A 21,404-nucleotide genomic window follows, 5' to 3' on the forward strand; every position below is an offset into this window, starting at 1 on the left:
AAAATGCGAATCCTGCACGTAAGAGCGTCGCAGTGATCGACAGGAGAAAAAGCGGCGAAGGAAGCGCGAGCCAGCTAGCGCAGGAAAGGAAGCAATACAAGAATCACCCAAGTAGGAGGGGAAAAATCCAGCGCAGGAACGTTCCGCGCAAGAGAAACCCTCTTCGCAAGAAACATGCGAGAACGAAGTAAGCAGCTGTGAGAAGCTGGCGGATAAGCCAGTAAGTGGCCGCAGCGGAGCACAAATGCCGAAGAAAGGAACGAAAAGCCAGAAAAGGACACGCGAAAACAATGTGTCAGGAGTTTCTGCCAAACTCAGGGTAAGGCAGACTCTAGAAAAGATCCTCGTGCTGATCGGCACATTGCTTCGGCTTTTTTCCTGCCGCACTGTCGAATTCGAGAAGGAGACCAAGAAAGTGTTCACACCGGTCCTTATTTTGAGTCTCTGCGTTGTGATGCAAGTGCCTTGGAACCTGTCGATTGTCTTTTTCGCAGGTGCATGCCGCCCCGAAACCCTTTTGTATGCGTGGGATATGAAGGAATTTCTCAGGGCGGAAAGGGCAGAGGCAAACATTGACAGAGCGAAGGAGTCGCGTAAGGAAGAGAACCGCGAGTGCGGCCGAAAGTTTGAGCGAAACAGTTCTGTTCCGAACCCACTGTGTAGGCCAAACGGGGAAGTATAAGCGAAAGTATGTCTCATTCTTGTGTGCCTCCTGTATGCAATGTTGTGTTAATGTACTGCCCAATCGCGAAGTGTTTTTATGTGCATTGTGAACATTGCATTGAGTTTCAAATGTGAAAAACATTATGGCACTGATGTATGTATTTTGTCATTCGCCCTTGACATTGTGAGCGCATGCATGTGCGCGCGAATTGTACCGCCGAACTGCTGCGTGCTTTGAAGTGCAGTCTGCCCATTGCACTGTGTTATGTATGTGAAAAGCTTCATGGTATTGTAGTATGTATTTTGGCATTCGCCTTGAGTTTGTGAGCGAATGCATGTGCGTACGAATTTTGTGATTTGTATATATTGTTACACAATATTCTTAAAGGAAGGGGCAGTGTCACAAAATTCGGCGCAATTTTGGAAACAAAGAAGCAAAAACAGCGCCGCGCGCACGGCTTCTCGCCGGCGCGAGCCGAACGGGAGAGAAGGAAAACCCCAGCTGAGCGCGTGGCTCCCTCTCCCCTCCACCACCGCTCACTGACATGGCGTGCGCCGAGGGAATGAGTCATCCATGCCGAAGATTTCTCTGGAACATCCGAGTTGCTTCTACCGCTGACGGGGGGAAAAGGGCGTAGCCTTGCGTGCACTAAGACATGTCCCCCTCGCCGTCGACGACGGCGCCACGCCAGAACACGCTCGAATCTCCGAGATGCGACACCCGACCTCTGACCAATGGGGACGCGCGGCCGGTGAGAAGAGGGAAGGGAGCCAGCACTGCCGATGCTGAGTGTATGTGCGCGCCTACTCTGGCGCGTAGAACAAACAGACGTGGAAGCGAGCCTATAAAAGAAGGCATTGACCGCTATCATTAGTCAGTCCGGACCGCCGTTTAAGCTTCATCGAAGCGCGCCCGTTCGACTCCCGGGAAAACACCACTCGGCCAGCATCGGACCAACGAGGCAACGGTCGCCAGTCTGCGGGACGGCATCGTTGTGGAACTCTGGTCGTCGGAATGCCGCAGTGCCCGGTGAACAAATTGTTTTGTTTGTTTACCTCTCTCTTGTGTTAGAGCACTTTAGGTGCAATATTGCCTATATATTGTAATCTCTCTGAAGTTTAACTTTGCACGCGTTGCATTGTGTTGTTAATCACTTTGTATGTGTTTGTACTAGTGATTGTTAAATCCTCTGTATCGTCTCATCGCTGTATAAACCTTGTTTTGTTCTGTAAACCTTTGGCTCTGACCCATTCTCTGGCTTGCGACCGGCGAAAGCTGGGCACCGAACGCCCAAAAACCTCTTGTCACTTGGTAGCTGGTCTCCGCTGAGCTTGCCACGCTGAGTCGAGGGCATCTCCTCTGAGTCCGAGACCGCTACCCCCACACACTCTAAGGGGGTCTGGGAGCTTCCCGCTTAAAAGTGCGCGAAATGTGGGTGACATCCAGTTTCTCAAATTGAACATTCTGGACACTCAGCTGGTTTGGGACGTTGATGTCTCTGCAAATGTCCAGTGAAAGCCCTCCGTTTTGGCTTGGAAGCGCAGAAAGAAATTTCATAAAAAGCACGGCAAAAACTGGCCGCAGGAAATGCACCATGCCTGAGCTTGTCTTCTCTCTGTTTAGTGCTGCCACCAGCGTGGGCGACTGGGCAGACAAGGGCAGAATGAAGCAGGGAGATGGTTGTTGCACGTGTGAACGCGACATCTTTCTTTAGTGCACACAGACTTTGCATGCTTTGGTGTCTCTCTGGGTCTTCGACGAGGAACTTCTGCGGTTTCTGACAATGGCAAGGTGAGATGCATGTTTTTTTTGTCAAACTATGCTGCATTTCAAGCTAAACTGCTAGGCTGACCTCGCCAGCCAGTGTCTTGAAGGGGAGCACACACTTTGTGGCCTGCGGCTTTTGTGAAGTGGTTCGCGGCACTCCTGTGGTTTCTGACGGTGGCAAGGTGAAGAATGTTTTGGTTTTTGCCTAACTGCACTGCATTTCAAGCAGTTTAGCTGAGCACACCCACTACTGCGACAGAGAGGTTTCATATTAACTCTAAACGGGTTTGTGACATTGGCAAGATACGAAAAAAAAAGAAGTTTTCTGTCAAACTATATGCTGGACTGCATGCTTAATAATTAAGAACACACCAGCCTTGCCTGTCAGTGTCAGAAAATGAGCAGTTAACGAAGACGCACCACTAGCCTTTGAACAAAACTCGCTGTTTCAACATGGGTAGTTTAAACCCTTACAGGAATGTGCTGTCTTTCTGTGACCCCAACAATCCATAATTTGTTTCCTACTTACTGGCTGAAAGCGGGGAAAAATGTATTCTATTTGAAGAAGGACAAACATGTCGATGGCAAGCGTTCTGCGACAGCATGGGAGTGCACTCTTCAAAACTTCCGAAGAAAAGATAACGCGTAGGACTGAAAGCTCCAAGACCCGAAACTTCTGCATTGAGAATACTGTCTGAATTATTAAAAACACGCAATGAAGCCCCCCTTTTATCTCAGACCACACAGGAGGCATACTGTGAACGTCTGGCTGGGAGTCCGTGTTGTGGCCTCTTCCGTATCCAATATTTCTGTCAAACAAAACACGTAGTCGGACGTCCATCTAAGGGGCAGAGAATAGCGTCAGGGAATGGAAGAATGCTTGAAAATCATTTGGAGATGTCATCTTGTACGGTAACCGACCGATTATTCAGACTTCAATAATTCGGACTTGAGCGATATTTCAGAATTCGCTAAGGAACAGTCATGCACCTAATAGAAACCTGCACATTTTCACAACTGATATTTCAGACTCAGAGAGTTGAAAGGTTTGATTTTTTGGACTAAAGACACCAACAACACTGTGGAGATCCCTTTTATGAAAGTTCGTTTTTATGGCCTAATACCGAGGCAAGTGGGCATCACTATAACGACCAACCCATCCCCCGAAAGGTGCCATCTTCAATTTTGAACAGTTAGCGGGCACTGACGGGAGTGAATCGGACGGACTGGATATTTCCACCATTTCCATTCGAGGTAATGGCATGCTCTAGGTTACCATTAAGGTGGCCTACAGAGAGCATATGATCGCACTGAAAATTATCGGTTTCTTGAGCCTTCTACTGAGCGCAGTATCGGTGGCGAGCATCAAGCGCCTCATGGAAGTCTATCCCAAGCTCGAGAAAACCGGGCTGGCATAACAAGAAAGCTGCAGCATCCACCACACTTTAGACGATGCTGCCTGCAGACCCATGTTGCAGGGCAGCAGTGTGGGGTGTGGGGGTGAAGCCACTGCTGTGTGTCGTGATGCCGTTAACAATGGACGCACAAGGAGCCCGTAATGAGCTTAATCCTGTGCCAAATGGAAATGCCAACTGTATCAGTTCATTTTTGTGCTTACGAGGAGCAAAATAAATGTTCATTTCACAAACAACCTGCTCTCTTTCCTGGAATGCCACTGTTAGACAAAGGCTGTGTGGCGCAGCTGTGTAATGGCTGGTCAAGAGTACACTGATTCTAATTTACTTTCATTTTCCTAGACCGAAAATGAACAGAAAAAATTGCCGTGGTTTCGCTCTGGTTAAACGTGGTTGGTTGCGAAAGCATGGCTTGCTTAGCTCATTCCGATTCTCGCCATTTTCGCAAACGTTCTCGTTGTTCCTCTGTTTCCTGGGCACGTTGTTTCCGCTTGGCTCCATTCCGTTTAGCTTGCCTAATCCCAGCTTCTTTACTTTACACTCATAGATCCCTGGGAGTCCTCATGCTCCTCGTGGCGCAGTGGCACAGCGGTTAAGCGATGCGCCACTGTATTGGCAGGTGGCTCTTTCTATCCCAGCCACCAGTAGGGATTGTGTGACCCATGTTGCTCTCCCCTAGCAACTTCTCGCGCAATTGACGCAACGCTGCTCTGAACTTAACTGAGCTTACCTGGGTAAAGCTCGGGTTGGAGCGCAGCTGAAGTGGTTGCTAGGCAACGGCGACACAAAGTTACACCAATAAGGGTGCAGCAGGGCACAGCGCACGCTAGCATACAAGATACGCACGCCTGAAACCAAAACTGGGAACACCCACTTTCTCTTCCAGCCGCTAGTCGAGCTAGAGTCAATTGGGCCCCTGGGTCCTATAGGAGCGCCTGCACTTTAACAAACCCTTTCTATATGTCGGAAATGTAAAACAGCAAAGCTGACCTTGAGGGAAAAAAAGCGCAGCCTACTGGCTTGCCCCAGCTCGAAGGCATGGGATGCTGCGATTTGACATATCACTCTCTTGAAAATGGGTGCAATCTGAAACTCTCCTCGCCGTTTCAAGTGCTTTAACAGAGTTTGTGGGGACTCCCACATGCCCTTTTCTCCGGATGCTGCCACCTATGCTCGTCGTACACGACTCGCGTTACACCAGGCACCTGCATCCCGAGGCCAGGGATACCACTGCTGTCTCTGCAGTGCCCTGCGAGCAGGCATCAGCGATGTCGAACGAGGAGCCGGCGGCAATGGTGGCCGCGGAGGAGCGGGCCTTGCTGGTGAGGGAGGCAACCGGCGCGAGCACAGCTGACGCTGGGCAGCCGATGGACGCTCTTTAGGGGCATGACAGCTTTTTTTCTGTTGTTATTTTTCTGTACTATGTTCCCTTTGCTTTATTTCATTTCTTTGTATAGCGCGTAATTATTTGTATAGCGATGTGTAATCCGGAGTGAATGTATCCTTACTATTTGGTTTCCGGCAGGCATATAGTATCTCACCACCGGTCGTTTTCTTATCCCTTGTCATTACATTTCTTTGTTTGTATTCACCTATGATACAAAAACCAAACACCACAAAACGTACGGAGAACATCTCAAAAAGACTTTCAAGCCTGCCGTAGCGGCAGCTGCTCTCAACATCCTCACAGATTCTGAAGAGACAGTGAAGAAGGTTTACATGGAAATGGAAACTACGTTTTCGAAGAATGTCACAGCAGTGTATGATGGCACATGCCTGACATGCGGCCACAGCTCCCATACTGGCGTAGGCTGTGTAACTGAGTTCCACACAGGGCTTGTGTTGGACTATGCAGTTCTCTTTAACCTCTGCCATGGGTGCAGCCGACAGCCAGCAGAGAGTGGACCTCAACTATGTTGAATGGAAGCAGCAACACCAGTGCCAGAAAAAACACTGACGAGAATTCTGGAAGAATGGAGGTTGAGGCTACACAGCAGCTGTTCAGGCGCTCCTAGAGCAGAAATGATTCGCGTTACACGAACATAGTTTGCGACGGGGACAGCTGCATGTTTTGCACTGTGTGCAATGAAGAAGTTTATGGTCTTGTGCAGCTATCCAAAAAAAGACTGCATATATTATGTGAAAAAAAAAACGAATGGGGGCTGCACTTAGCTCTTTGGTAACCAAGGCCACTAGGTGGAAAGAGGGGCCTGACTCAGCAGCTCATCAAAAACTTACAAACTACTATGGGCTCGCTCTGTGGAACCGCTCAGAAGTCGGCAGTAATGGCAACCTACTACCACATTACATCGACAGATGGTGACTCCCGTCATGAGCTGTGCCCCCCCCCCCCCCACCCTGTGATTTGGTCATTAATATCAAAAGACCAGCAGCACGCCTCACTCTTTGTCGTGGAGGTAGCAGTGCACGAGGCGATATCGAGGTACAACAAAAAAAGTTGAAAAATTCCTTTGCAAGCATGAATAGTCCGCAGCCTACGCATCTGAAGACCTACCAGCTGGTAGGTGAAAAGATACACAGCGCCGTGATGAACGCTGTGTGCAATGCCATGCAGGATGCCGTGCATGCCATTAGGAAAAAGAAGGCAGCCAAAGAGGATCCAAAGAGGATGAATTGCTCGACGTTTACGTCAGCTACGATGGAACCTGGCACAAACGTGGTCACACCTGTGCTGTGATCAATGTGGACTCTGGCCTCAGTCTCGACTTCTCGGCCCAGAGCATATTACTGTAATGCACGCAGCTTGGGACCCAAGCCTGGTGATGAAGGTCACGAAGAATGGGCCAAGGAACAAAAGGAACTCTGCCAAAAAAACTATTCTGGCTCTTAGCACGCCATCGAGGTGGAGGCTGCACGCATTATATTCAGCAGGTCCACAGAGCTGCACAGCATGAGACAATGCTAAGCGATGGAGATAGTAAAGCTTTTTCGACAAGTACATAATCAAAGAAGATTGTGTGAATCATGTCGCCAAACGTGTCTTTGCCCAGCACAGAAAAGCTGAAGAAGGAAAAGATCACAAAGGTAGTCGCCAAGAAACTGCCAGCATACTATGCATCTGCATTGAAGGAAAACGCCCTCCGATGTGAAAAGGATGCAGAAAGGTGCTATGACCAACCTGTTGCATTCATACTCCAAAGATGACAAGCTGCTACATTTTGCCTGCCCACCTGGAGAGGACTCCTGGTGCCACTACAACAGGCACCAAGCCTTGCTTGCTGCAGGTAAGCCATCCGTGGCTTGGACGCATCCCCGGCATTCAGAAAGGATACTGCTAAAGAGCTAGTGCCTCTGTTTAAGAGGCTAGCGAGTTCTGACTTGCTAGCGCGCTGTTCATGAATGCAGATGCAGGATGAGTCAGTTAACTAACTCATTGGTGTGGAAGAGATGCCCAAAGAAAGAGTTTGCCTCTCTCAGAACTGTAGAGGCAGCTGCAGCACTGGCTGTTCTGCAGTTCAACGAAGGACTGAAGGGTCTGAAAAGGGTCTTACCTTAAAGACCGGAATATAGGTCGCACTTATGTTTAAAAAAAAAAAAAAACAGACCCCCACCTTATATACCAGACATTGGCGGAAAATCTACGGAAGTCTTGCAACAATGGGCGGCTGAAGTCAACAGCCTCCATCGCCATCAGCAGCAGTGCGGTATGGCGACGTTGTTGCATCACCATTTTGCGTTGTCACAAAGTTATTTTGGTTGAAGGCTGCTTTTTCACCTTTTGTTTCAAAATTGGCGAAAGCCGACTGCAATTCACCGCTGCCTTCAAGAAAAAGGCGACTGAGTACGCGGAAGCTCACGGCAACCTGGTGGCGCAGCGCGAATTTGGAGTACCCGAAGAGAGCGTTTGGTACTGACGGAGGCAGAAGATGCGCATCATAACTAGCAGTAACCAGAAGAAACCGTCATTTCGTGGGCGGACCACAGCGTATCCACAACTGGAAGACAAGGTTGCGGAGTTCGTCTGGGAGCCGCGTGCGAGATCGCTGCCTGTGACCGTCGAATGCATCCGCGTGAAAGCGGCAGAGATCGCACATGCCACTGGACTCACGAGAGCGCAATTCAAGGAATCGCCATCCTGGGTGCGGCGATTCACGAAGAGGAAGGGCTCTGCACTGCGGTGCCGTACTTCTGTGTGCCAGAACCTGCCTGAAGAATTTGAAGACAAGCAGGTCGAGTTCCAGCGATATGTAATTGCGCTCCGGCACCAACGCGGCTGCATGATGGGACAGATCGGAAACCCCGACGAAACGCCAGTGAACCTGGTCCGATATGTCCTCAGCCCGGACTGTTTCAGAGAAAGGACCTAAGCAAGTCAAGCTCCTAGCAATGGGCATTCGCGATTCACTGTGATGCTCGCGCGCGAAGCCGATGGGAACAAGATGCCCCCTTTCAGAAACGCCGACGAAACGCCAGTGCGGTTCGATATGCCTCCAAGCCGGACTGTTTCCGAGAAAGGACCTAAGCAAGTCAAGCTCCTAAGGGGCAATGAGCCCTCGCGATTCACTGTGATGCTCGAGCGCGAAGCCGATGGGAAAAAGATGCCCCCTTTCACCATTTTTACAAGGGAAAAATTGCCGAAAGGGGAGTTCCCACGAGATGTCATCGTCCGGGTTAATGAAAAGGGTTTTATGACCGAATCATTAATGCCGGAGTGAATCCGGCTCGTCTAGAAACGGCGACCTGGTGCTCTCTTTGAGCGAGCAAACATGCTCGTTCTGGACTCGTTTCGAGGCCACCTCACAGCCAACGTAAAGCGGGCCCTGGCCAATGACAAGACAGACCTCGTGGTCATCCCTGGTGGACTCACATCTGTGCTGCAGCCATCAGACATGCTAAATAAGCCGTTTAAAGATACAGTGCACGAACTCTATAACGAATGGACGCTGGGTGACAACCCAACCACCCCCACCATGTCCACCGCTTGCGAAAGTTTGTGGTTGGGTGTCGTCGGCGTGGAAATCTCTCCCCGCAGAGATGGTGCGCAAGTCTTTCCGAAAATGCAACACAAGCATCGCGACACACGGCACAGAGTGAAAGCTCTGGGCACAGGATGCTATAAGCACAGGGGAGGTTTTTCCAATGACATCCTGAACAAAGTGAAACCTGTGTATGCAGACCTTCGTTCTGATGAACTTTCAACGAAATGTCTCCACAGAAAAACACGAATAAATGCTGCAATAGGATGCTTTGACAGCATCTCCCCAAAGATGTCTATGTAAGCCTGTGCACTCTTTGGTTCGGGATGTCAATAACACTTTCGTGACAAGCACATATGTTCCGCTGCAGAACTTATCTAGAAATCATGCGATACCTTGGTAGGCATGCTTGAAAGAGCCGCACTGTAATCATGCTCTAGAGGGGTTCTCCCAAGTGATTTGGCCGCATGACTACAACAGAGGCTCCCACAGAGAGTGCAAGAAACGGTCCGCAAATACACCCCAGGAACGCCGCGTGACGTAACACAATCTTGTGAGAGGCAATCTCGTACTAGCTTTGGCAGCATTGCACACGATGTGTGAAAAGGAGTATGGCAGGCATTCACTACAGCTGACAGCGCAGCACCTTCAGTGCCAACTCCACTCTGAAATGCTTCTAATTAACCAGTTTCAAACAAACCGACACAAAAAAATCTAGGTTTCACTGCATACGGAATGTGGGAATGACCCTTATTCTGGCGCCAGCACAGCTGCATATGCAATCCAAGATATCATTATATTATGTGCATATAAAGGTAAACAGCTTTGAACACATTTTCCCTTAAAACAACCACATCTAAAATATGAGGCTGACTTAAGAGCAACCGAGAGAAAAACAGCAACAAATGCCACAACCAGCACAGCCTGCTATGACAAACTGTTACAGCATCCAAAAAAGTTTCACCGCAACGTTGTACAAAACGAAAAGGCAGTAGTAGCAGTGCTAGCCACAGCAGATACAAACTCAATGTTTCCATCACAGTCAGAGGCAAAAACCAAACCAACTCACCCAACTTGCAAAATGCAGGTCCCAGAAACCATACTACGCAGTTCCAGGTCCGCGTAATATCACCAGTTCAACGAACCCAGACATCTCAGCAAAGAACCACAGCTCTGCTCGAGCACTCCTCAATGTAAAGACATGCAGTCACTACACATCGTACTTGGTGTCATCACACCTATAAGGCATACGCACACCCGCGTAACGCGGAAACTGCTACCGTACCTCGGTGACGCTGTAAACCGACCAGCAAACAATGCGCGGCAATCATTCCGTCGTGCACATCAGGCACACACAAAGCCCCAAAAAAGAAAAGAAAAAAAACGCCAGCGAAACATTCATAAACCTCGCAATTCAACCTGCCCGTCCCCGTTCATAAAAGACGGCAATAATAATAATAATAATAAACGCGGAAATGCAATCTGCTTGCTTCAAGCGTGCAAGACGGCCTTCTGCGAGCGAGGCGAACGGCAGAAGGCTGTGGCGCTTCGTGTAAAACAGCGCTTCGTGGCGGTCGACATGGGGGGGGGGCCTCTCCCTCTCTTGCTGCGCTTCCCCCGTGCAACAAAGATGGCGGTGGCAGAGGCTAGGCATCATCATCATCATCGCAAGACAGAGACACAGGGAGGAGAGAAGACACAAATCATCTGGAGAGTAGTAGTAGTAGAGGAGGGGTTTTTGCATGTTTCCCCCAGAGTGGGCTACATACGTCCGGGACTGTGTGCTCGCCATCACGGTTGCGCTCCCTGCTGCTGGTGGGGGGGGGGGGGGGGGGCCCGAAGAGACGAGGGAGAAGTCACCACGGTGGATCCCGCCAAGACAGCAACGGTGTTTGCCCAGATGAAAGGGTGGAGGGGGGAAAAAAGAGGAACAAGGAAGGCACAGTCAGCCAGAGACATACACCCTGAAGAACACAAGTGTCAGGGCCTCAGAGCATAAGAAGCTACTTCATGGCCATAGAGAGCATGTCACCTGACGCGTGTCCCAAAGAAAAGTTAGCAAGATTGTAAAATTCAACGCCAACCAAAGGGCTGCCTTTAACATCACCACGCGCCAAAAGCAGTTAGAAACTGCACTTTTTTCTGCATTACGGCCGCTTACGATAAAGTTCCAACAGTTTTTAGGCAATAATACCAGCAGGTTGAAGTGTGCAAGTCAGTAGAAATGGTTCACTTGTGCAAAGTTTGCAAAATTTTTTGAACAGAAATTCAATGCCATTAACATGAGGAAACTCACCTTTGGGAAAGACTGCAATGCATGACTATTGGATATGCCTCAACTTCACAAGTTCAGTATTCCCACCACCCCAATCCCCCTTTTAATGATGAAGCTTCCTTCACTGCACATCCAATGAATACTATCTTGCAGATACAAAATACCGGAGAACAACGAAAAAAAAAAAACCTACCGCCATCACTCAACGAGTCATGTGGCCACCACTCATTCCCTCCCAACCTCTACACACCACATCACCAGCCTGATTACGACAAAGGCCTCTCCCATATCTCTCCAATTAACCCTGTGCATAACCAAGCCTGGGGCGCACACCACATCACCAGCCTGATTACGACAAAGGCCTCTCCCATATCTCTCCAATTAACCCTGTGCATAACCAAGCCTGGGGCGCAGCCGATCTCGGTGACCAGAAGTGACAATGCACTCCCACACCAGAACAGGATTTGGCCACCCTGGTGTAGTACTTGGCCACACCCTTCTATGAACAAACCAATTAACCCTCGGCCCTCACGTCCCCAGCGGCTGCGGAGCAACTGACCAAGGTGGCGGTCAGACCTGTGATGCAGCGCAGGGTGCCAAGAATTTCCGACTCCGGACAGGCCACCATGAGACTTTGAACTGCCAACCTCTATAGTCACCTGAGCCTGGCTTCACCAGAATTCTGTCTGTCCATGAATTTGAACTTAAGTTCTCTAACAGTAGCTGCTCTGAAACCTTTGAAGCAACAAGAAAAAACAACCTCAAGTAGAGTTTCGCAATACTGCAAAGGGACCATTTCAGGAAGCTTTCCCTTCAACGCACAGACTCGAGAGTGCACTGCACACCCCACACTTGTGCACAGACTAGAGAGGAGACCGAACATCGACACTTCCTTAATGATCGTTCCTCTGCACTGTCTCAAAGCACACACGCAGAGGGGATGGGCGCACCACTTACCAGTTCTTCCTGCCCGTGGTGGCGACGGGGACACGGGCGACAATCACCGACGTGTTCTTGGGGATCAGGAAGTCGTCGGTTGTGTACACTGAAAAAACAAAATTCTTCCGTAAATGCACATTCATTACGAAAAAAAAAAAAACAATTCCATAAATGCACATTCATTACTGAAAAATCAAAGCCATTCCCGAATGTGTACACTGAAAAAAAAAAATGTTCCGTAAATGCACATTCTTTACGAAAAAAGAGAAAAAACCATTCCGTAATGCACATTCATTACTGAAAAAAAAACCATTCCGTAAATGCACATTCATTATCAGATTGGCTACAAAACACGCCTAAACCAGCTACCCTTACCATGGCAGCATTCAGGCCAGCAGGAAGCGAGGGAATGCACACTAACTGCGACTCATCAAACGTTAGCGAGCATGCAAGATAAGTGTCCGACGTGCTTCCTCCTCGCTTCACCAGGGAGTGGTCACTTAACCCCTTCACCGTTTTGTTATGTCAACGAATTTCTTAATGAAACTGCTTATTTTTTTATTCCTGATTTTGATTAATATTGCAATAAAAACCATGCATTCGATCTTTAAAAAAATATTTGAAGCAAACATGAAGTCAAATTAGCATATTGAAGTTTATTATTTCTCGCAATGCTGAAAACCAACTTCCTGCAGGTAATAAGCGATAAATATATTCAATCAAGTCATCAGGTGAGCTTATAGTGGTCTAACCGGGAGCTGCGAAAAAAGGAAACCGAGGGGGTCGCGTAGGGATGTTGCTGACGTCGATCTACATCCACTGACGTGTGCTCGCGATGTTGCATCAGAGCTGTCCTCTTCTTCATCGGAAGAGCTGATCAGCACAACGTCATCACTATTGTCCTCGCTCCCTAAAAAAATGTACACTTCGGTGTCTGAATCACCATCATTTGCAGAAGGCGACGAGGAAGAAAAGCGTCTTTTCCGAGAAGACGGCTCAACAAAACACGCATCGCCTCCGCCGGACGCCATTTTTAAAACCCAGGTTGCCATACGAAAAAAACGTTTATGCGGTAGAAGAAAACGAAATTATCAGGTCAGTGCTGCCATCTGTCGAGTAAAATGCCATCTAAGCCCCACACGAGCGCTGCTCGTCCGAAACACTGAAAGGAAGAACCTATTCAGCGAGGACGAGCTACAGTCGTCCAAAACGGTTTGGGGACGGCTGGGCAAGGACGAGCGCAGCTCGTCCAAAACGGTTAAGGGGTTAATCTGCAATTAAGTTTATTCTCTCTCCCACCATTACGTAAAAAACGAAAGACCAAGCTTCATGTAGCCATATTTCAAGAGCACCAAAGTGTGTGCCGCAGAGGGACAGCCCACCTTCTTTGGTCTGGGCATTGGTGATCTGCAGGTCGAAGTCGGCAGCCTTGCCAATCTTCTTCTGCTGCAGGATGTTCTTCTTGAGCTCGCCCACGGAGATGTGGAGCCCATCAAAGGTCACCGTGTCAAAGTCCAGGCTGCTCTTGAACTTGTAGTGCACCGACATGGTTGCCGCTGCTCTCTAAGAGCCGCCGAGACACGTCGGCCGGCCACTCGGAAGGCTGCTGTCAACAGCACAGCAGAACACCTGCCTGCACGGGAAACAAGCGAACAGGGTCAGAACTCTCAGATTCCACAATTCATGCATGAAGTCCTATTGGCAAATACTCCCAGAACAGGAAGAGAACATTTTGAAGTGGGTTTCCAATGTTTTACAATGTCCCAATGACAAAGAGGTTCGCTCCGCTAAAATCATGAGTTGAAGTGTAGAGGCGGCCAAAGAATGCAAGAAATCCATACATCATTCTCACTACCTGCGGCGACCTCGAGTGCAGTTTTCGTTATGGGTCTCCACAGGACGCTACTACCAGCTATCACGCAATGCACACAAAGACCACGAGGTTTGAATCTAGTGACAGCAGAAATATTTCAACATCAACATAAAATTTCTCAGCAATAAATACGCCTTTTGCTGTCAAACAAGCTCTACTGGGGTCACGAGAAGCCAATGTATGGAATTTTAACAAGATCTAAAATTTAACGGAGCTGTCCCGAGTGTTCATTTCAGCTGCATTTCTATGCACAAGAAGAAGCTTTCATACCTGATGAAGCCAACCCAAAATAAAATAAACTATCTTGAAGGGCACTGAAACAGTGTCCACTGAGGGTAAAAAAAAAAAGCGGAAATACTCAAAGATATTGCATCTATCCTCCTCATGCCAAACCTGCCCCCCCCCCCCCCCCCCCCCCCCCCCCCCCTTTTGCTGCTCACCTCCCGCCACGGCTAAACAATACAGGAAAGCGTGGAAAGGGGGAGGCATCACAGTCTCCCATTGCAGTGAAGAAGGTGTGGTACACAAGCAGTTTTTAGAAAGCGTATGACAGCCCTTTACAACTGACGTCGTACGTCACGCGCGCAGCACAACATTGTGTGCGAGGTTTCGCGCGAAAGCCCGGTTCCGCAGATCATTACAAGGCACTAAAGCAGGAAATTTTAAAAAATTATCCGTAAATTGTCAGCTCACTTCTAAGGACTTGTAGGTGGCATGCACACTGAGTGGAATTTACTCTACACAATGCACACATTTGATAGCCTTTCTAAACCACTTTCAGGGACCTTTTAACTGTCCTGAAACAGGACTGGCCACTACTGTGATGTGGGTGTACTGAGCTGGCTTACGCTTCACGCGTGTCCTTTTCACGGAAGGAGGAACTCCATGGCTATGCGGTCGTTTTATCATTCACCCTTTTCACGACCAGAGTAGAAATGTTGGACTGATGCCAATTTCAGCAACAATAAACCGCACTCCAACACACTATCTCTCTATCAGTTTTCCACTGTCCCAATACTTCCCACAGTCCGCTCTTGAGTGCCAAGGAGCAAGGTAACCGCTTGGTCCCATGTGCCTGCTCTTTTTCAGAGGCTACCTAAACTGGGCAACCTTTTTCCACATCAGTTTGTTCCTACAAAATACGAGGAATCCCCAAAACTTAATTTAAACACGTAACAGCTTGCAAGAAGTTGCTCCGAACACATTATTCGAGATCAGGATATCACTATGACTACACAATATGACAGAAGCCAACAGCCACAGAAACCAAGGGGCACAGGGTTTTTTTTTTAAATTATTTATTTTGTGGTGTTGATCAATTAAGAATATTACTGAATATGTTATCGCTTAAAGCTAATTGATTAGAAAAGCAGAAGGAAAAACAACCACATGCCGCCGGTGGGATCCGAACCCACGACCTCCGAATTACGCGTCCGGTGCTCTACCTCTGAGCTACGGCGACGGCTGTCAAACCTTCTGCTTTCGGGGGTATTTATGTTTACAAGTAACGTAACCTTGAGAGTGTTCATCACACAAGACACCCAAAATTCTGTGGAATTATTGGCCAAGAAAACCTGCGCTGTTAATATATATTGCTACATGGCAAATCAGCACTGCAAGCTAACCGGCACACATCGATATAGGGTTCTGGATTAATGTCGACCATCCACGTTTATTAATAAGCGCCAAAATCTTAGTGCACAGTTGTTTTTCACTTTCCAGTCTCCAGGCCTGGAATCAAACACACTCTTACTAAACACAGCCCATAGCAAGAACTGATCCACCACCAGTAGACGAGCGAATCAAAAACGCAGCACCCAGAGGCGAACGTTACTTCAACAGCCCACCAATCTGCAGCAGGTCTTCTCGACTACTTCGCAGAAAAATAACTTGCAATGGTAGGCAACATAACAGAGCGCTCTAATTTTATCAACAGAGATAGGAAGAAGTCTAGCACTTGCCAAATGAATGTTCAATAACTGCCACTGTATTTACTGTAAACTCTAGAAGCCTCGCATGTCTGCTATAAACCACTTTCATACTTTGACATGGATGCAACTTTCACAAAGCCTGTAGCTTGCAGTCATGAGAAAAAGACTTCCAATTCAAAAACTAAAGGAAGCATCAAATGCTTTATTAGGCCTTCCTTCCCAAACAAAAAACAAATTAAACTGATGTCACACTTAAACATTAAGTGCAAACTAATATGCACGCTTCATACTAATGCAATGCTATGTTTGAAATTTTTGTACAGTCCAGAGTTGCTTATGTGTACCTAGGCATGAACTAGACTTCTAACACAGCCTGCGCAATGATCACATAATTAACACCAATCAAACCTTCAGATATGCACACACTTCTGATGCTTCTCACTGCATGGCACGCAAGTTTTCAGTCCTACATAAGTGGAATATTTGTGAGATCCCGACCATTCCACATCAAAGCCAGCACTAGACATGGTACAAAGTAACTGCACAGGAATGGGAAAAGTAGCAAACAGACGAGGACCATGGAACAGACAACCCGAATGCAGACTCACATCAGTGTTGCCCATTCCTACATTTTTGTCTGTGCGTCCGAGTACATCCACTTACTGCCTTTCAAAACTTGTGTACAGCAATTCTTACAAATCCAATCTGTGGAAATCCTTCATCTATCTTGCCCTTGCTGGCTTTTTTCTGACAGCATTTAGCTCCATAGCACCCTACACCTCAGAGCTGTGCTTTTATCAATGAAGGAGTAATAAAATAAAATGAATGCTGCAAATGACTCAATTTTCACAAGGACCTAATTCCCTCATTTTTCGCGAATCATGCAAATTGCAAAAAAAAAAGGTTTGCGAATAAATCTGACAAAATGTCAACTTACAATTCACAGACAAAAAAAAAAAAAAAGACCCTGAAAAGAGCAGCACGTCGTTCCAATCTTCAGCTTGTATCTGATACAAATTAATGCAGCTAAGCAGAATTCATGCAGACAGACATTTCACAATACATGGCATATTGTTATCTAGTCAGCACAGCGTCTCTGCACACTTCCAAGTCCATTACACACGTCAATGAGTAGCGCGGCATAACGGGCGTCATCGTATTTGCTCTGACGTCTAACATGTCCAATGCGGTTTGTCCTCAACTGACTCTCGTGAAACACTGAAGCACTAAGCGGCCTGCCACTCTTGCTTCGTGAAATATTTCCCAAATATGGCTTCAGCCCCACTCGCTGAATTTTGCTTGCGAAAAAATTGGTCATTTACGGTATCCAACTGCCCACAAGCCAGTCAAAGGAGCTCTGAAAGAGGCTCTCTTAAGTTGCAGTATGCCTGGTATGCTGAAGGGTGCGACTTCACGAATATCCTCCAGCAAGAAATGTTTAATACGTTTTGCAGAAGCCAGGGTTATCTGCAGACAAAATATGAATTTCAGCGTCTTTGCACCTTTTCCCTCCCTTCCAGTCACTTTCTGCACGCTAAAATGCCATTGCTCCTATGCGCACAGGAACTGCCCGAGGGACACGGCCTCCTGACCACGGTGTAAGAGATATAGGCGAGGACACTGCGCGGGCGGCGCACTGGCCGCAAGCGGCCAGATAAAGTACCAGCCGCGTCATCCGAACCGGGCCGCTGATCGCAGCGCCAGTGTCGATGAAGCGGGCAAACTTCGCCCGAAGAAAGAAAACATAAATGAAACATCTTGTTGCGATAGCAACCATGCAGATATCGCACGGCTCGTTTACGTCACAAAAGCCGTTCGCATGGCATGGACTGTTCCTTGCGCTGTCATCAGCAGCATCGTCGTAGCACTTTAAGCAACCTGAGTGCGGTCCATGATGGCGCGGTTTTACGCCAGTGCTTCCCCAGCGGCACGGTGGTGGTCGGTAAACTGGAGCAATGGGCCGCAAGTGCTTTGTTGAAAACCTCAAGTGGCTTTCAGTGGAATCACGAGGTTTTATTTTCATTGTTTTGCTTAAACTCACTGAAACCGTTAGCAAACGCTTTGGTAAACTGAACAATGTAACTGTTCTGATCGCATACATTGTTAGCAATAGCTCCTGATTACGAAAAAGTATTTCGGGGTTGCCCTTTTCAAGTATGGGCCAGTAATACCCCTGTCACACTAGCAAATTTAATGTCATTCGATGCATCGAATGTCATTCGGTCTCTCTCGGTGCTACACGGAAAAAAATAATGTCATTCGAAAATGATGGCATCGACGATCAGTAAAAAAAAAAATAGTCCAACTGAACGACATCAGCGCGCATAAAAGATGTTTGAAATTGTTGTGCAGTGTTTCAAAAGCGGGTGAGAACATTTATGTGCCGTATTATAAGCTTTAAATATTATTTGCGGCCATTCTGCACCACTTTAGCCATCAAAAGCCAAGTACAAAGTCAACCACAAATCCGATAAATGTAAACAAACAAAATGGCTGACATGGCGGCTCGCGGACACGCACAGAGCTTGGAAATGACTTCCAAAAGGTGAACTGCTCAGTTACGTCTTTAAGTACCTTCGAGCTTAATGAACATGGCACACCAACCAACAAGAATCACGCATCGCAAAATGACCGACGGTCATGGGAAAGACGCTGCTTCACGCTCGGCCGCTGCGGTAGGCTGCTGAGACCGAGAGTAACAGCTATCCACGACAGCCTCTAGTGTGAACAGATTCACACAAACATTAACTTTTTTTGACAGACCTAAATAAATGCACTTTCTAAGTTTGGCAGTGTGCGCATTATTTTTTTTCGCGTCGCTTGTTCCTGCTGCATATCTGGTGTCCAGAGTACGCATTCGGTTCGAGATCGAATGCGAATGAGTTCCCCCAACTCATTCGATGGCGAATGTCATTCGAACCTAATGACATTACATGTTCCCGTGTAGCAGTCGAATAATGACATTAGGTGCTAATGTCATTCGATTCGAATGACATTAAATTTGCTAGTGTGACAGGGGTATAAGATGTGAGTGATAATAATGCCTTTGTAAGTGTAAGAAAAAATACTTATATGCAGTGCGACGAGTTAGTGGCATGGGTCGGAAAGGAAAGACCAGCAAAATTCAGTAACGAAACAGTGGCACGCAATAAAGTGTGGTCCAAATGAAATTTGTAGCAAAAAGTAAATAAAATTCATTACCTTCATCTTGCTACTGGAAACGGTGGCACAGTCAAAGTTTGAGAGCACCCTTGCACCGGTGGTAGAAGCGAAGACCAGAATAATATGTTATTGGCGTGTTAATACTGTTAAGGTTAATCATTCCTTATGCCTTACAGAGCAGCGAGTATAAGTTTAATAGTGCGCTTGATGTTGCAATGTGGTGGAGTGGGCCGCATATCACCCGACAAGTGAGTCATAGTTATTTTACAGTAGGCGCTCTGGAAACATAGTTGTTACACTTTTAGTTAACGCAAATTAAAGCAAGGGGACAGCTAAAAACATACTTAAAACATGTGCATGCTTGAATGTGCTATCGGGAGAAAGTCGAAAAAATAAAAACCATCCAGTCGAGCGGACAAATCAAGAGCAAGCAAACGACTGAGTAAACGAATGGTATAATAAGCAAGTGCATGGAAGTACGAACGAGCGGCGCGCATGAAAGCAAATGTTACAATTATTTAAAGAATGAACTAACGAGCTAACTAGCGAAACAACGAGCAGGGCGCACAGCAGGCGAACGAATGAACGGGCCAACCAACGAGCCAAATTCAAGAGAACAAAAAAGACGAGCGATGGTTACATACTCGGTTATCAGGGCACCGGCAATTATTCTTGTAGTAGGCTCAAAAAACCCGCCAGAACTCATCGCCTTCAACTAAACCAGCGCGAAGCCGCTGCTTCATGAAGATGCAGTTGGCAACGAAGTGGTACAGAAACGAAGCGGCAAAAGTGTTTTCTTCTTTTTATGGGCAACAGGTTTCGGGAAAATGGCATTCACAAAACGCGCATTTCCCACAGAAAAGCACTGCCTCCCACAACGGCCCGGGCCGCTGAGCGAACAGCCATCTCGTGGCACTTCTGGAAACTAGGGGACTTTATCTGAGAGCGGCGCGTGCCGCTGTGTCCTCACCTATATATCTTCCACCGTGCTCCTGACCCACAGCTGTGATGCTGGGTAGCTATGTGACGCCCAAAAGAATCTAACCAATAGCCATATCTGAACAAAAATGTGCAGGAGCATGCGAGCACAGAAAAGTCACCGGAAAAGACTCAAATTTCATGTGAACTATGGGTTCTCTATCTGTACTGAGTGTAGAAGTGTATTATTTGGCTCAGGCACTCATAGCAAGAGAATGTATAGTGACTGAGCGAGTTTACACAACTCTCTTCAATAGGTGTTTCAGAGACCCTTTATCAAATATCTTGCGAATGGGGCATTCAAGGCGTTCAGTTTTTCACTCAGCTTTCAACCAAGGGCTGGATCTTTACAATCCCTTCTTTTGAAAGCAGTTTAAAGAGGTCAATAAGTGCAGCTCTACACTAGAGATCCTCCCTTAATACCATACCAATACTGTAGGCTTCCTTGCACACTGCATGTAAGTTCAATCACTAGCCACTCGAAAAAGTTTCACCGTCATCCTGATACACCAGCTTTAAGCAAAATGCCATGTGCACTAGCTTAGCTGCTCTGCAGAATAAAAAAAAAAAGCAAGATCTTCGAGCATACCAGACAGCTTAAGCTGAGCATTGCATCAAGGGTGCACTGCACAGGGAGCAGTAACTATAGACTGATGGCGCAGCTTAACTGCGAATTGAAGCTTCGCCCTCACTCAAGACCACCACACGCAATCCTTCCATGACAAATAAGTAGTACATTGTTGAAGCCTTTCTTGTTGCCTAAAAAAGAAGCTAATCACGAGACGAACATTAAAAAGCTTGTTTCATTTACCATTGTGTTTGGTCAGCAGAGTAACACAGCCAGCCGTTGGCCATAACCGATTGTAACTGCTGTTTTTTAAAGCACCTTAATATAGATTCGTCCATAACACTGACCTGAAGCTCTAAATGCGACGTTACCGTAGCTGACCAAGACTTGAGTTGGCCTGAAGCACACTGATCACGATCTGGCAGTTATCTCAACTTGTGAACATTTCGTGGTAGCTTATCGCAACTCAACCCCGCAGAACGTTTCCTGGTAGCTTATCACAAGCTTAAATGGTGCCAATTCGTGGAATTATATATAAAGTGGCTGTTAAGCCACAGACCAAGAGAATGGGGGCATCTAAAGAAACCAGACACATTGGTGTGAGCAACTATTAAACTGCTTTTATCATGATCCAATTCTGCTAGGACATTTCGCAAGGCAGAAAGAGGTGATCCAAGATGTTAATCCTTCAGTCTAGGAAGGGAGAATGCAAAAACGGTACTCCGCACCAGTGCACCGCAGAGGCATCACTACACTCGTCACTCGAGCCTTCATGCTTGAAACACTGCTGATGGCAATAAAAATGGGGTTGTCCTTCGCTTTTGTCCCAATTTGCAAGAGGATCATTTGTACATATATTGATGCATACATTTACGCATGCTCAATGTTTCCATTG

The 21,404-nt window shown here is 47.3% G+C and overlaps 1 protein-coding gene across 3 annotated transcripts in view; it reads right to left on the bottom strand.

Annotated features, from left to right (window-relative positions):
• Positions 1 to 21,404, bottom strand: part of snama (something that sticks like glue) — an 85,069-nt gene that overhangs the window by 62,166 nt on the left and 1,499 nt on the right. For 2 of the 3 annotated variants that reach the window (XM_089586764.1, XM_089586762.1), the window contains exons 2-4: positions 13,380 to 13,630; positions 12,016 to 12,103; positions 10,553 to 10,595 (exon numbers count right to left, since the gene is read on the bottom strand). In XM_089586764.1, coding sequence (XP_089442890.1) covers positions 10,553 to 10,595; positions 12,016 to 12,103; positions 13,380 to 13,545 — 297 coding nt within the window. In that variant the 5' untranslated portion in view covers positions 13,546 to 13,630. The remainder of the gene's footprint in view (positions 1 to 10,552; positions 10,596 to 12,015; positions 12,104 to 13,379; positions 13,631 to 21,404) is intronic. The other variant, XM_089586763.1, reaches the window with a different exon arrangement.

This window comes from Amblyomma mixtum, chromosome 4, assembly GCF_055824585.1.
Source record: "Amblyomma mixtum isolate Tamu chromosome 4, ASM5582458v1, whole genome shotgun sequence".
NCBI classification, from domain to species: domain Eukaryota; kingdom Metazoa; phylum Arthropoda; class Arachnida; order Ixodida; family Ixodidae; genus Amblyomma; species Amblyomma mixtum.